General features: G+C 43.4%; 1 protein-coding gene across 3 annotated transcripts in view; it reads left to right on the top strand.

Annotated features, from left to right (window-relative positions):
- The window catches only part of TSPAN12 (tetraspanin 12), an 85,127-nt gene that overhangs the window by 22,595 nt on the left and 49,146 nt on the right, over window positions 1-13,386 (top strand). For all 3 annotated transcript variants that reach the window (XM_081023837.1, XM_081023836.1, XM_081023838.1), the window contains 2 exons: window positions 4,623-4,705; window positions 9,934-10,069. In XM_081023837.1, the coding sequence (XP_080879963.1) occupies window positions 4,623-4,705; window positions 9,934-10,069 (219 nt within the window). The remainder of the gene's footprint in view (window positions 1-4,622; window positions 4,706-9,933; window positions 10,070-13,386) is intronic.

The raw sequence follows: 13,386 nt of genomic DNA, 5'->3' as shown, positions 1-13,386 counted from the left end.
GTTATGATTGAGAGTATTAAAAATCTGTATGTTTTCAAGTAAAATTTTAACGTTTGCGTGTATGGTTGTAACATTTTCTTGGTCTTTTTGTTTTATCTTTTTGTAAACCACTTCAAGGTTTTGTTTTGTTTTTACCAATGTGTATAGATTTTCTGAAATAAAAAAAATTTAAAAAGGCCTTTTCAGGTATTTGACATGTGGGCATGTGCAAAGAGGCTGGGATCAGAAGTTCCTCACCATCAGAGGTGCCAACTTGAATAAAACATTGTGAGGGCCCAGGTAAGCCTTACCCCCATAATCGATCACAAGATGTGGCGCATGCACATCATTTGGATGTCCCCTCCAATGTTTTATTGGGGGGCCTTTGGCCCCTAGGAGTTGGCTCCTATGCCCACCATCGCTTTCCATGAGTTGGAGACCAAACGCAGGGGTCGAACTTAGGGGTTGTCTAGATCCTCTTCTGCCCCACAAGCAGAAGTATGTGTGGCCCGAAAGCTAACTTGTTGTGTACTGTCATACCTTGGGTTGAATGTGCTTTGGGATAAGCACGTTTGAGTTGTGCTCTGCGGCAACCCGGAAGTAACGGAGCGCGTTACTTCTGGGTTTCGCCGCTTGCGCATGTGCAGATGCTCAAAATGACGTCACGCACATGCGCAGAAGCGCCGAAACGTGACCCGCGCAGATGCGCGGACACGGGTTACGTTTGCTTCTAGATGCGAACAGGGGTCCGGAACGGATCCTGTTCACATCTAGAAGTACCACTGTATATCGAACGCCTCCCTCAGGAGACATAACAAGGTTTCACTGGCACTGTGAGAGGGTGAAGAGAGGCTACGCCAGGGGTCAGCAAACTTTTTCAGCAGGGGGCCGATCCACTGTCCCTCAGACCCCGTGGGGGGCCGGACTATATTTTTTTGGGGGGAAACAACGAATTCCAATGCCCTACAAATAACTGAGAGATGCATTTTAAATAAAAGCACACATTCTACTCATGTAAAAACACCAGGCAGGCCCCACAAATAACCCAGAGATGCATTTTAAGTAAAAGGACACATTCTATTCATGTAAAGACACGCTGATTCCCGGACCATCCACGGGCTGGATTTAGAAGGCGATTGGGCCCGATCCGGCCCCCGGGCCTTAGTTTGCCTACCCATGGGCTACGCCTTCATGCCCATTTGCATTGTCATTCCAGGGCCTTGTGCCCATTTTTTGCCAAGGAAGGAAGAAAAGGCTGGAAGAAAAAAGTGGACGATGAGTCTTGATGTGGGAAGAACGCCTTGCATACACCCTGGCGTGTGCTTGTCAGTTTCGTAGCTGGAACTCCACTGCACGCCAAGAGAGCATGGTTCTAGTTGCAGCTGTTCCTTTGCTCCTCTGACATTCCTGCCTCAAATATATACAGGGTTCTTCTGTCTTCCGCATAGCTGCTTGTGGTGTAGCCTGCTGCCGAATGTAATTAATAGTTGCTCGTCCAGCAACTCAGTGTCACCCCTTTGTTTTCCTTTGCTTTTGGAGGGAACGGAGAGTGAAAAATAAAGCGGTGTTGCTTGAGATAGCAGAGCTGTTTCTTAATCGATTGCGTCGTGGACGCAATTAGGTTACAGCTGGAAACCTTTTGTGCCCTTGTCATAGTTTGATGCTGTTAACTGCTCAGCGAGAGAGGCCAGATAAACCGATAGGTCTGTGCTTATCTTTCCTTAAAGCAAAGTTGGGGGGTGGTTTAAGGGGGCTAAAGAGATATCGATGAAACTTGTGGATTTTATTTCCACAGAGGCTAAATAAAATCGATAAAAGACGATTCTGGTTTTCAATAGGTAGAGCACATCAAACACTCAGGCTTCTCCAAAGAGATCTCCAAATCCCCCACATAGCTTGCACCCCCCATCCCTTGCACTTTTGGTCATCTTTTGGTTTCCACCAGATCCCGGGTCCAGGTGCTGTGCTTTCTGAAGAGAGCTGGGTCACTGGCGGGTTCATATGGTGAATAATGGCCGTTTACATGGTGTGGACTTGTTGACCTCACAGCCTCAGAATAGTAGTTTAGATTGCCCCCCAAAATCTAGTAATAAGAATTAGGCTATTTTCCAGCCTCTGTTACATGCGCAATGTGCAAACCAACTGCCATGAGCCTATGTAGATCTATCATGTTGTAATCCCATAGCTGTTCAGGAAAATCATGGAGCTATGCCAGACTCCCTCTCCAGGCCCCTCCCGATAATTAATACTTACAGAATTAATGAGTGATCAGGATCTGATTTAAGGCCTAATTAAGAGCATGAATATTATGGTTAGAGTTGGAGAGAGGACAGGGAAATGTCTGATCCTGCACGTTTCTTTGGATTCTTAAATGTGGGTGCAGGACCCACAGTCTTAAGATCTGCATATATTATATACACTTCTTTGTGTAGGGGGAGAAGGGTTGCATAGAAGCATTGAAAACAAATAGCAATAGTGGTGGAGGTGTGAGGAAATTAAGAAATTTTGGACAGTAATACAAGAAGAATTAAGATGTTGATAATATCAATAATAAAAAACCCAGAGATATATCTCCTTGGGTTGATAGGGGAAGAGATACCACGGAGGGGAAAAAGAATCTTCTTATATGCAAGTATAGCAGCTAGAGTAGTGATTGCTGCTAAGTGGAAGTCACAGACTCTACACTTAAGGGAAGAATGGATTTGTAAACTAAATGAATACTTAACTCCGGCAAAACTAACAGCTATTATAAGAAACCAATTGAATCAAAAATTAAAAAAGGAGTGGGAATGTTTTGATGAATATATGGTAAAATATTGCTCAAAAAAGATATGCTAATATGCCTAGATTAAAATGTAAAGTATCTGAGGGAAGGTAAATCAGTAAACGAAGATAATAAGAATATAGAGAAGATTTGAGAAGATTGTAAAATGCAAAGATAAATGTAATATCAGAATGTCAAGCAAATTGAGTGGGGGCGGAGGGAAGCGGGGGGAGGGACAAAAGAATATTAGGTTTTATTGATGGATATATGGGGGGATGGGGAGGATGTGATGGCTCTGGTTTATTTATATTGTGATGTAATATGGAAAAAACCAATAAAATATTATATGGGGGGGGGGGGGAGAAAGAAAACGAATAGCAATAGCAACCTTCTGTTGCTTCCATTCTTTATCTAAGATCAGGCTACTCTTTTGATGCTATATCCGTGTTCCAATTCTGAAGGTTAATTTTCTAAACTGCCCTGTGATCATCGGGTGAAGGGCTGTTTAAAATTTAATGACCAATAATAATAGCAAATGATGAGGTAATCACTTTCCTTCAAGCCTCCCTAAATGGAGATTATGAAAGCTCAATTTGATCCTCTTCCAGAATGGGTGTATTTATATGGTCCTTTTTCTGTGACTCAAAATTAAAAATGTCATGGGCGCATCCTTAGTTACTACTTCAGCAGTGTTAGAAACTGAGATATGAAAGCTAGGAGCCTTAAACTGAGTTTACAGGCACAAAAACAGAATGTGTAGGTGCGCCTTTTTGTAACAAGAATACGAAGCTGAAAATGAATGAACTCCAGCTAAAATATTATGTTCATTTTTCACATGGTCTAGTCCTTCCCCTGCCCACCCCCCTAATATTCCTAAGAGGGTCTCTTCTCCAGTCTTCGGAGAGTAGCTGGAAGCGGGGAGGCAGAAAAAGGTCCTCCTTTCCTTCCACTCTGTCATTTTAATCTGAAATTTCAGGCGTGGTACTGCGCCCAGATCTCAGAAACTACTCGGGCTAATGAAATTCCCTGTCACAAAACACACCTAGAAAAATGGGAGTTTTGAACACTGTATTTCAGTATTGTGCATGTTTATATATTTTCTTTCTATCAAGTTGAGTACTTTGACCCCTCTCAGCCACAAAATTGCTATGCTCAGCAAGGAGTGGGATTTGGTGACTTCCACGGCCCCTTCAAATTCTGAAATTCTATGATTTTTTAAATCATGTATAAAATATGAAATCTTAAGTTAGTTTCGCTTTTCCTGATTGCCCCCTTTGATAACCAAACTGTGAGTGTTCAGAAGTTGGCAAAACCTTTTCAACAGCTGGAATTGATCCTATTACACTCCATCATCTTAACCTAGTTCAGGCCTCTGATGAACTGCATATTATTCATTCAGCTTCAATCACACAAGTGGCTTTCCCCATACATGCCAGCTTGAGTGAGGATTTCTCCCCTCCCCTGAGTAATCCGATAATTATACACATAGTGGTCTCTCAAAGCCAGTAGTCTGAAGGAAAACGTATCATGGTACCTTGTGGATTTCACTTATGAAATCTCTGCTGGAGTTATTAATCTTACAACAAGCAGAAAATAAAACCTCAAAGCTTACCGGGTCCCCGAGGTGCACAGTTTTGGGGAGAGCAGCCAGTTCGGAAACGGCTCCGTTGAGAAACTCGCTCTTCCAAAGTATTAGTAAATTGGAAAGGAGCAGATTGCCATGTTTAGAGAAGTAATACTTTAGCAACGCATCTGCTCACAGCACTAAGTAGGGGGGGGGGATGTTCTGTGCAACGGTGCACACTGCCTGTAATGCTGTTTTAATAATTGAGTCTGCTCTAAATTGTGTTTGCTGAATAAAATCCCTGTTTTATTTCAGTTGATGTCCGTCACTGTGTTAGCCGTTTCCGCCTGGATGAGGGACTACTTGAATAATGTTCTCACTTTAACTGCAGAAACAAGGTAGGCTTGACATGGTTGTCCTCATGTAGCTAGACTGCCAAGGAAGAAAGTGAGAATGTTTGGGTAGGTTGTGGGGAAGGGTGAGGTCCCACAAAGCTTCTGAAAAGGGTTTTGGTATTTTGCATAATTTATCTGAAATGCTGTTTAAAAACCCCCACTGCTGGAATAATCCTGGTTAAGGTCACGTTTGCACCATACATTTTTTTAAAAATAAAATTTTTATTAACAATTTCAACGTAACAAATTATCAAAACAAATCATCTTCATTATTTCCCTCCTTTCCCCCCTCCCCCTCCCCAAAGAACCCTCCCTCCCACCCCCCCAAGACTTCCCTCAGCTCCTCTCTCTGATTTCTCAACTCATGGTGTTCTCTGCATACTGTAAAATTGTATACATCCTTTTATTATCTATCTACCATATTAACCCTCAATAAATTTGTGTATGTTTATTCAAAACCTGCCAAGGAGTCCAGTCGTTTGCACCATACATTTAATGCACCATTGCAGTCAAACCTCGGTTCCCGGAGGGCTCCATTTTGGAACGTTTCAGCTCCCAATTGCCGAAAACCTGGAAGTAAATGCTTCGGTTTCCTAATATTTTTTGGAAGCCGAACATCTGACGCGGCTTCCGCTTGAGTGCAGGAGGTTCTTGCAACCAATCGGAAGCTACACCTCGGTTGTTAAATGTTTTGGAAGCCGAACGGGCTTCTGGAACGTATTACGTCCGGCAACCGAGGTTTGACTGTGTAATACCTTGACAATCGCGGCTTCCCCCCAAAGAATCCCGAGAACTGTAGTTTGTTGAGGGTGCTAAGAGTTGCTAGGAGAAATCTATTCCCTTCCCAGAGCTAAAATTCCTAGAATTCCCTGGGAAGGGGCATTGATTGCTAAATGGGAAATGTAGTTCTTTGAAGGGAATAGGAATCTCCTGACCACTCCCACTCCTAACAGATTATTGCTCCCAGGATTCTTTGGGGGAAGGCATGACTGTCAAAGAGGTTTGGTGTTCAATGTGAGAGAATATTGTCAGGTTTGAGCCACTGTGGGCAATAGTTGGAGGGGGAGCCAGGAGTTGTGCCATGGAGTCAGAGCCCAGGGACCAAGCCAGGAACCGGGAGTCAAAAGGGCACACCGGAGTCAGAAAGACCCAGTGTAAATGGAAAGCTTTTCATAGCACTTCCTGCCTCAGCGGGTTCAATGGCCGTTCTGTGCTGCTGTGGAAGATTCCCTTCAGTCCTGGTGGCTTCCTAGTTCGGGTTCCCATTGTTCTCGATACATGTTCACACGAGCAAAGGCACAAACAGCTACAAGGGCCCACAAATTTTTCTTGGGACGGCATAGCCAAGCTTTCAGTAGCTAGGAAGGCATGCTTTTTTTTTCTTTTTTTAAATGATATTTATTACTTTTTCAAAATTTCCAACACAGCACTACAAACACAGAGAAAAAGAAAAAAGAAAGAAAAAACAATACGAATAACAAGCAAAAACAAACAAAAACAATTTAAAAACAGCTCAGACATTTTCAATATCTTATATTTCATTCACTTATTTCCAGCGACTTCCTCACACCTCCCTTTTTGTATTCTACTTCTATTATTTGTTTCAGCAATTCCTTTCCATCTTACTCTGTTTTCTGTTCTATAATTATCTTAACACATTCTTGCCATACTTTTCCTTTAATTTTCTATTAATCTATTTATACTTAATTCCTTATGACATTTCTACTAAAGCCATGTAATTTCATTCCAACATTTTTCTAACAATCCTTAATTTTACAATATTTCTATAAATAGTCTTTAAACTTTTTCCAATCTTCTTCCACCGACTCTTCACCCTGGTCTCGGATCTTGGCAGTCATTTCCGCTAATTCCCTATAGTCCATCAACTTCGTCTGCCATTATCCAACACTTCGGTGTTTTCAAGAAGCAACCATTCTCTCAACCAGCAAAAGGCAGATGGTTCACAACGAAGTTTAAAGGTCTGGCAGGGCAGGTCCACCTCCTTCTTTAGCATCCATCAATATCTTAACCTTAACTCGAGGCTTCCCGCCCTGCCAAACAACTCTAGGAGCATCCCTCTGCCATCTCCTGAGACCCTCCATCCCATCCAGAGCTTGCAATGTTTGAAACAACAGCAACATCCCCAGCAACACAGCAGCCCCCATCCCCACCACAACGACTCGGCCCAACAGTTTCACATTTTTGGCGGTCATACTAACCCCCAAATACCTCTCTTTCTCAACCAATGTTAGTCCTGTCGCCTCCTGAAGCTCTGTCAGGCTTTCTGAAGGCATGCTTTTTCTTTCCCCCAGCTCCACAGAATCAAAGTGTACTTGCTGCCCTGCAAACAAGGTGTTACAGGGGAGGAGGGGTTGATGGTGCCTGGGGATTTGGGTGACGCCCCCTCTCCTCCAACCCACGACGTTATTTATGGCTGCATCTCAGCACAAGACAAACCGGGGTGTCTCTCTGCATTGTCGGCAACTTTTAACAATGGTACAGTGGTACCTCGGGTTAAGAACTTAATTCGTTCCGGAGGTCCGTTCTTAACCTGAAACCATTCTTAACCTGAGGTACCACTTTAGCTAATGGGGCCTCCTGCTGCCACTGTGCCGCCGCTGCACGATTTCTGTTCTCATCCTGAAGCAAAGTTCTTAACCTGAGGTAATATTTCTGGGTTAGCGGAGTCTGTAACCTGAAGCATATGTAACCTGAAGCGTATGTAACCCGAGGTACCACTGTATTGCTCCTGTTGCAAAAACTCATCGCCGGGATTTAAATTTCTGGTCTTTGCTAGCAACTGCACTCATGAGATGGGTCTGAGGGGGTTATTTGTGACAAGTCTGCCTGGTTTTTGCAAGGTTCGTGTGCATCATTTCCCTTCCCCCTTCAGCATGGCAGCAGGATCACATTCAGTGACTGTGTGAGGATTTCCCACAATTCCCTGTTCTGCTTCCAATAATTCTTGGCGTGGTGGATGCAAGAATCCTGGGAAGGGATGGGGATTCCTCTTTAAACAGGAGTCCATGCTCCCACACCCTTCTCACTTTTCATTCTGTAAGAATAGTACAAAGGTTAGAGAGGGTTAGGGGTTCGTTCAGCTGGAATAGTCGTTTTGTGGCCTTTTCGGCCATTTTCTCACCGTAAGTTTCCTTTCTGTTCCGGTTGAGTTTGTGGGGTGTGGTGGCATCCTTCCCACTTGCTCGCCCCTCTTGGACTCTTTCTCTGAAGAGTCTAGCCCAGTATTTCCCAAGCTTGGATCTCCAGCTGTTTTGGGACTACAGTTCTCATCATCCCTGACCACTGGTCCTACTAGGTAGGGATGGTGGGAATTGTAGTCCAAAAACAGCTGGAAGCCTAAGTTTGGGAAACACTGGTCTAGCCCCTGGATGAGGAGTCTGTTGCCCTCCAGTTGTTGTTGGACTCCAACTCCCATCAGCCTCAGCAGCCTGGCCAAAGAACGTGGATGATGGGGATTGTAGTCTGGCAACATCCTCCAGAACCCCACAGTCAGAAAATGTAACATCCCTATTCTTGCACCAACAATCATTGCTTGAGCCTCTCCATCCAACCCTATTCCAAATTGCTGAAAACTCCTCTTCACTTGTTTGCGTTTTATTTATTTGTATTCTGTTTCAACGGAAGACTCATAGCCTAGCAAAAAGGAATCAATGTTAAGAATTCCAACGCAAATGCCTTACTTGCACATCCCAATAGAAAGTAATTGATATAAGGAAAGCAATACAGATTCCATATTCAAAACTAAACAATACTTTTGATGCTAATTCCACATTTTAAGTAGCATAATGAGAGCAGGATTCAATTTCGCCCTCTTCTTTCCCCCGTGTGCCCCCCAAATTGGCTCTGGAACAGCAAATGAGGGGAGGAGCGGGGGGATTGTTCCATCTGGCAGGCTGAACAGATTGCACTGATGGAATGATTGACATAGGACCACGTTGAATTCCTCACTTGTGTATCTCTAAGCAATGCACATAAATGGGCAAAGCATTTTAAACCACAAAAACGAACCATATACAAAACACCAAAATGTATCAAGATAGGACACCAAATGCAACAGTGTATATCATCATGTGATATCTTCAGGTATCACAAAGAGAAACGCGTATAATAATAATAATAATAATAATAATACAGTTCTAATTCCAAGAGTTCTCAAACAAATGCCTTTGTGCAGCTTGAAGGCAGCAGTCCTCTGGTTGTAAACTCACAGCCTATGTATTCAGAGATATACTGCCCCCAGCATGGAGGTTCCACTTCTCTATCACGGTTAGTTGTTGAGGGATTGATCTTCCCCAAAATTGGAAACCTCTCCTTCTTCCCCAGAAGGGAGAAGCCATTGAAGGATAGCAGTTTCAGAAGCAAAAGGCACAGGGCTTTCCCCCCCTAAGCACCCTCAAATCTTCCCTGAAGGGCAAAATAGGGACAATAATTTATACAGGTTCCAGAAAACTGGGGTTGTCCCTTGAGCACTGATTCCATGGCTGTTTATTACTCTGCCTCTCGTGAGATCTCAGTAGGGCAGCCTCAGTTCATTCATTCATTGTCCGTGCGTTAAGGAATATGTACTTTAAAGTACACAGCAAAATGAGTTATTTCAAAACTAAGAAACTGAATAATTCATAGCTTCTAAAAGCTGTTAGGCTATTTCCATGTAGATTCAAAGGGCACAACTGCCTCTTAATAGGACACTCCTGGTAGTAGTAGTAGTAGTAGTAGGTGTAATGATAATAATAATAATAATAATAATAATAATAATAATAATAATAATAATTTTATTTATACCCCACCCTCCCCAGCCAAGACTGGGTTCAGGGCGGCTAACACCAAATATCTAATACATTAAAAACACAAAATCAAAATAAAATTACAGTGGTACCTCGGGTTAAGTACTTAATTCTTTCCGGAGGTCCATACTTAACCTGAAACTGTTCTTAACCTGAAGCACCACTTTAGCTAATGGGGCCTCCTGCTGCTGCCGCCGCGCCACCGGAGCACGATTTCTGTTCTCATCCTGAAGCAAAGTTCTTAACCTGAAGCTCTATTTCTGGGTTAGCGGAGTCTGTAACCTGAAGCGTATGTAACCCGAGGTACCACTGTACGTGGGTACGACTAATGGTTTCTGCATTCCTTGATCACAAGACTACCACTTTCTAAAATGAGCCACGGTTCAGTTCTGTTAGCATGACCCTGTTGCTTTCATTTGCTTTCAGGGTAGAGGAAGCTGTTCTTTCCACTTACTTTCCAGTTGTCCACCCAGTCATGATTGCCGTCTGCTGTTTCCTTATCATTGTTGGAATGTTGGGCTATTGCGGAACAGTGAAAAGGAACCTTCTGCTGCTCGTGTGGGTAAGAGTCTTCTGTTTTCCCGTGCCATTTTGTCATTGATGCAAGGAGAATGTCTCTTAATATCCCATTGCCACTCTTTCTTCTTTGGCAATCACTTGTAGCCAAGTAAGATTGTCTTCCATGAACATGATTTTAACAGTGAGTCCATAAGTGACTATGGAGGCCAATTCTGGATCCACACGTCCTTCCACAGTGGGGATATAGGTTTCCAGGCGGGAGTTGATCATGGTGAGGGTTTTCCAAGGGTGCCTTCCTCCTAGCACGTTTCTCCCTTTCAGCCTGAGTTTGAGCATCTTCAAAGCCCATGACACCTTTGGTAAAGGCTGTTCTCCAATTGGAGCGCTCGCAGGCCAGTGTTTCCCAGTTGTCGGTGTTCATACTACCTTTTTTTAGACAATCCCACAGTGATTGGGATTGAGGGTTGGAGTGATCATTCTGTGATATTATGGCAGTGGGCAAAGCTGTATTGTAACTTTTGAATAAATGTATTTTTTTTAAATGGCTTTGGAAAAAAAGAGAGAGAAGAGGGTTGCTGAAGGTATTTTGGTCACCCATAGTCTCGGAAGCTGGTAGAAATGGAGAACTTTCTTCTCTGCTCTGGGACCAAGTCTTGTTCAACTTTTCAGTCAGCTTTGGAGCATTCTGCGTTTAGATACAGTTCTGTATGAGACAAAGCTTGTGGAAAGAAATGAAGCCTTTGCCAGTGGAATATAGATTAAGAGCTTGAGGAATGCCTAGCTTTGCTTGGATGGTAGAATGGTAGAATTTAGGCTCTTATTTACAAAGCTCTGAAACTGGTTCAGTCTTAACTTCATGAGTGGGACTCAACCAGCATTATTAGAAAACAGTGCTGCAGTTTCAACACAATTCTGTACTGGTCTGCTCCAAAGTAAGTCCTGTTGAATTTGGTGGGGCTTCTGAGCAATGCATAAATTGCACTGTAATTCCCCATTTACCTGGAAGTAAGCTCCATTGATTCAGTGGCACTTACTCCCAGGTAAACGTGTATAGAGTTGCAGCCTTAGTGCAGTCCACAATCTGGACATTACAGTTGAGATAAGGCTGTGTACCAGGCAACATTCCACTGTAAGTTGTCCTTAACAGACAGATGCCTGGGAATGGGAAAGAATCTGAATTATTTGGTTCTTGCCACCCCAGACTTCTAAAACAAGCTCTTAAATCACATGAGTGTCTTAAAACGTTTAACCCATTATCGTTTTGTTCTTTTTAAATCTCAGATGAATGTTCTGTTTAGCACCATTTTTTTAAAAAAATGCAGTGTGTTCAAATAACAAAATGATTTAAAACTGGGTCCTAATCCTTTCTTTCTTTGTTTATTTAAAATGCCAGTGGAGAAGCAGAATCAGTTACTGCTCTTTAACACAATCTGGAAGTAAACACATGTACTATGTGTAGAGCAATCAAACTCCATTAAATCAAGCCTAGACAGTTCTAGAGCTCTTAACCTACAATATTTCACTCTGGGGAGCCTGAGAACCAGCTCTTTCTGGCCCAACTGATAAGCAAAAAATAAATGATCTTTTCCTAAGTACACTGCAGTTCTTGACTAATTGCTAAATAAGCCGTTTACCATGGCATTGCAGAGATGTGCAGGTGCAACTCAATAGTTGATTCATCACCCTAATAAGGAGCAACAACAACACCCCACAACAGCTCAACAGAAAAAGCTTTCGTAAAACCAGATGAAGTGCAGGATAAAGAAACATGGTGTAAAATATTAAGTCTTTTATGTCTTTCCCTTTGTTTTTCATTCTGAGACTTCTCGAGGATTGAAGTAATCAAGCACACATTAATTTGAATGCATCCCGAAGCTAAATTAATTTAAATTTTATATATAGAGAGAGAGAGAATTATTTAAACCCAGAAGTGTTTTTAAAGTACGGTGTACTGTAGAGGGATGGTCCTACTATTTTATATTATTTATTTTATTTTATATGTTTACTGCCCTGTGAGGTAAAGGTAAAGGACCCCTGGACGGTTAAGTCCAATCAAAGGCGACTATGGGATTGCGGCGCTCATCTTGCTTTCAGGGTGAGGCAGCCGGCGTTTGTCCACATACACCTTTCCGGGTCACGTGGCCCGCATGACTAAACCATTTCTGGTGCGATGGGACACTGTGATGAGTGCCAGAGTGCACGAAAATGCCGTTTACCTTCCTGCTGCAGCGGTACCTATTTATCTACTTGCCCTGGCATGCTTTTGAACTGCGAGGTTGGCAGGAGCTGGGACAGAGCAATGGGAGCTCACCTCACTGTACGGATTTGAACTGCCAACCTCCCGACTGGTGAGCCCAAGAGGCTCAGTGGTTTAGACCACAGCACCCTATACCTGTACTTTATAAGGCACGTAACCACCAGGGTGGGATTAGGTGGAGCTGAAGGAACAAATAATGACATGCCACTGTCTTGAGATTGAAACAGAAACCCTAACCTCTTGCCTCAAGGAGTTCCACACTTGGGATGGCAATGCAGAAAAAGCATTCTCAAATGTTGCCAACCACCCAGTGGCCCATGCAAGCGAGGCACGACCATCAGTCTTAAAGAACAGGGTGGTTTGCATAAGTTGCACTGTTCAGAAAGGAGCTGCCTGGACCCAGAATGGATGGAGTCCTTGAGGAAGAGGACGGGATTAGCCTTCCTCCCAGTCACGTCCCCAAGTGCATCTCTTCACTTTTTGATCTAGGATTATAGCTTTCACATCCTTTGAACACAGCAGATCGCAGACTCTGTCCCTTCTGTCTCTAGTTTCTCATTAAAAAGGCATTGGATTTTGTGCGATGGGAAAGATCTTTCTCTCTCTGCCCGAGATCTTGGAGAACAGCAGCCAATTCAGGGCTAGATTCCTGTACCCTGGTCTTTAGCATATGCGGCACCAGGGTTCAAAAATTCATCCAGTGCCCCCAACTTTTTTGGGGGAGGGCAGGTCAAAGTTGTTGAGTTTTTTTTAAGAGGGGCAGCTCAGAGTTGTTGAGCTTTTAAGGAGGGGGACAGCAAAAACTGCTAACATGAAAAAGTAAAAAATGGCTGCAATGCCTCCGTCTTTCCCTTTTTGCAATCATGCTAAAATGAAAGACACCACTAGGGGCCACCGCCAGATATGTTGATTGTGCAGCTATTCCGCAATAGAGAGCGGAAATGACCCATTGAACGCAATCACCCGTAGGTCGTGGTTAACAGCTTAGGTGGCTTCAGTGGCGGGCGCCCCACAAAATTCAGCGCCCAGGTGCAACACACCCCTAGCACCCCCAGGTAAAGACGGCCCTGTCACAAGAGCAGGGGCTACATGGGGAAGGAGGA

Source organism: Podarcis pityusensis, assembly GCF_964106645.2.
Source record: "Podarcis pityusensis genome assembly, chromosome: 10".
Taxonomy (NCBI): domain Eukaryota; kingdom Metazoa; phylum Chordata; class Lepidosauria; order Squamata; family Lacertidae; genus Podarcis; species Podarcis pityusensis.
Note: the sequence above shows the minus strand (reverse complement) of the source record. Positions and strands in the feature narration are given on the sequence as shown.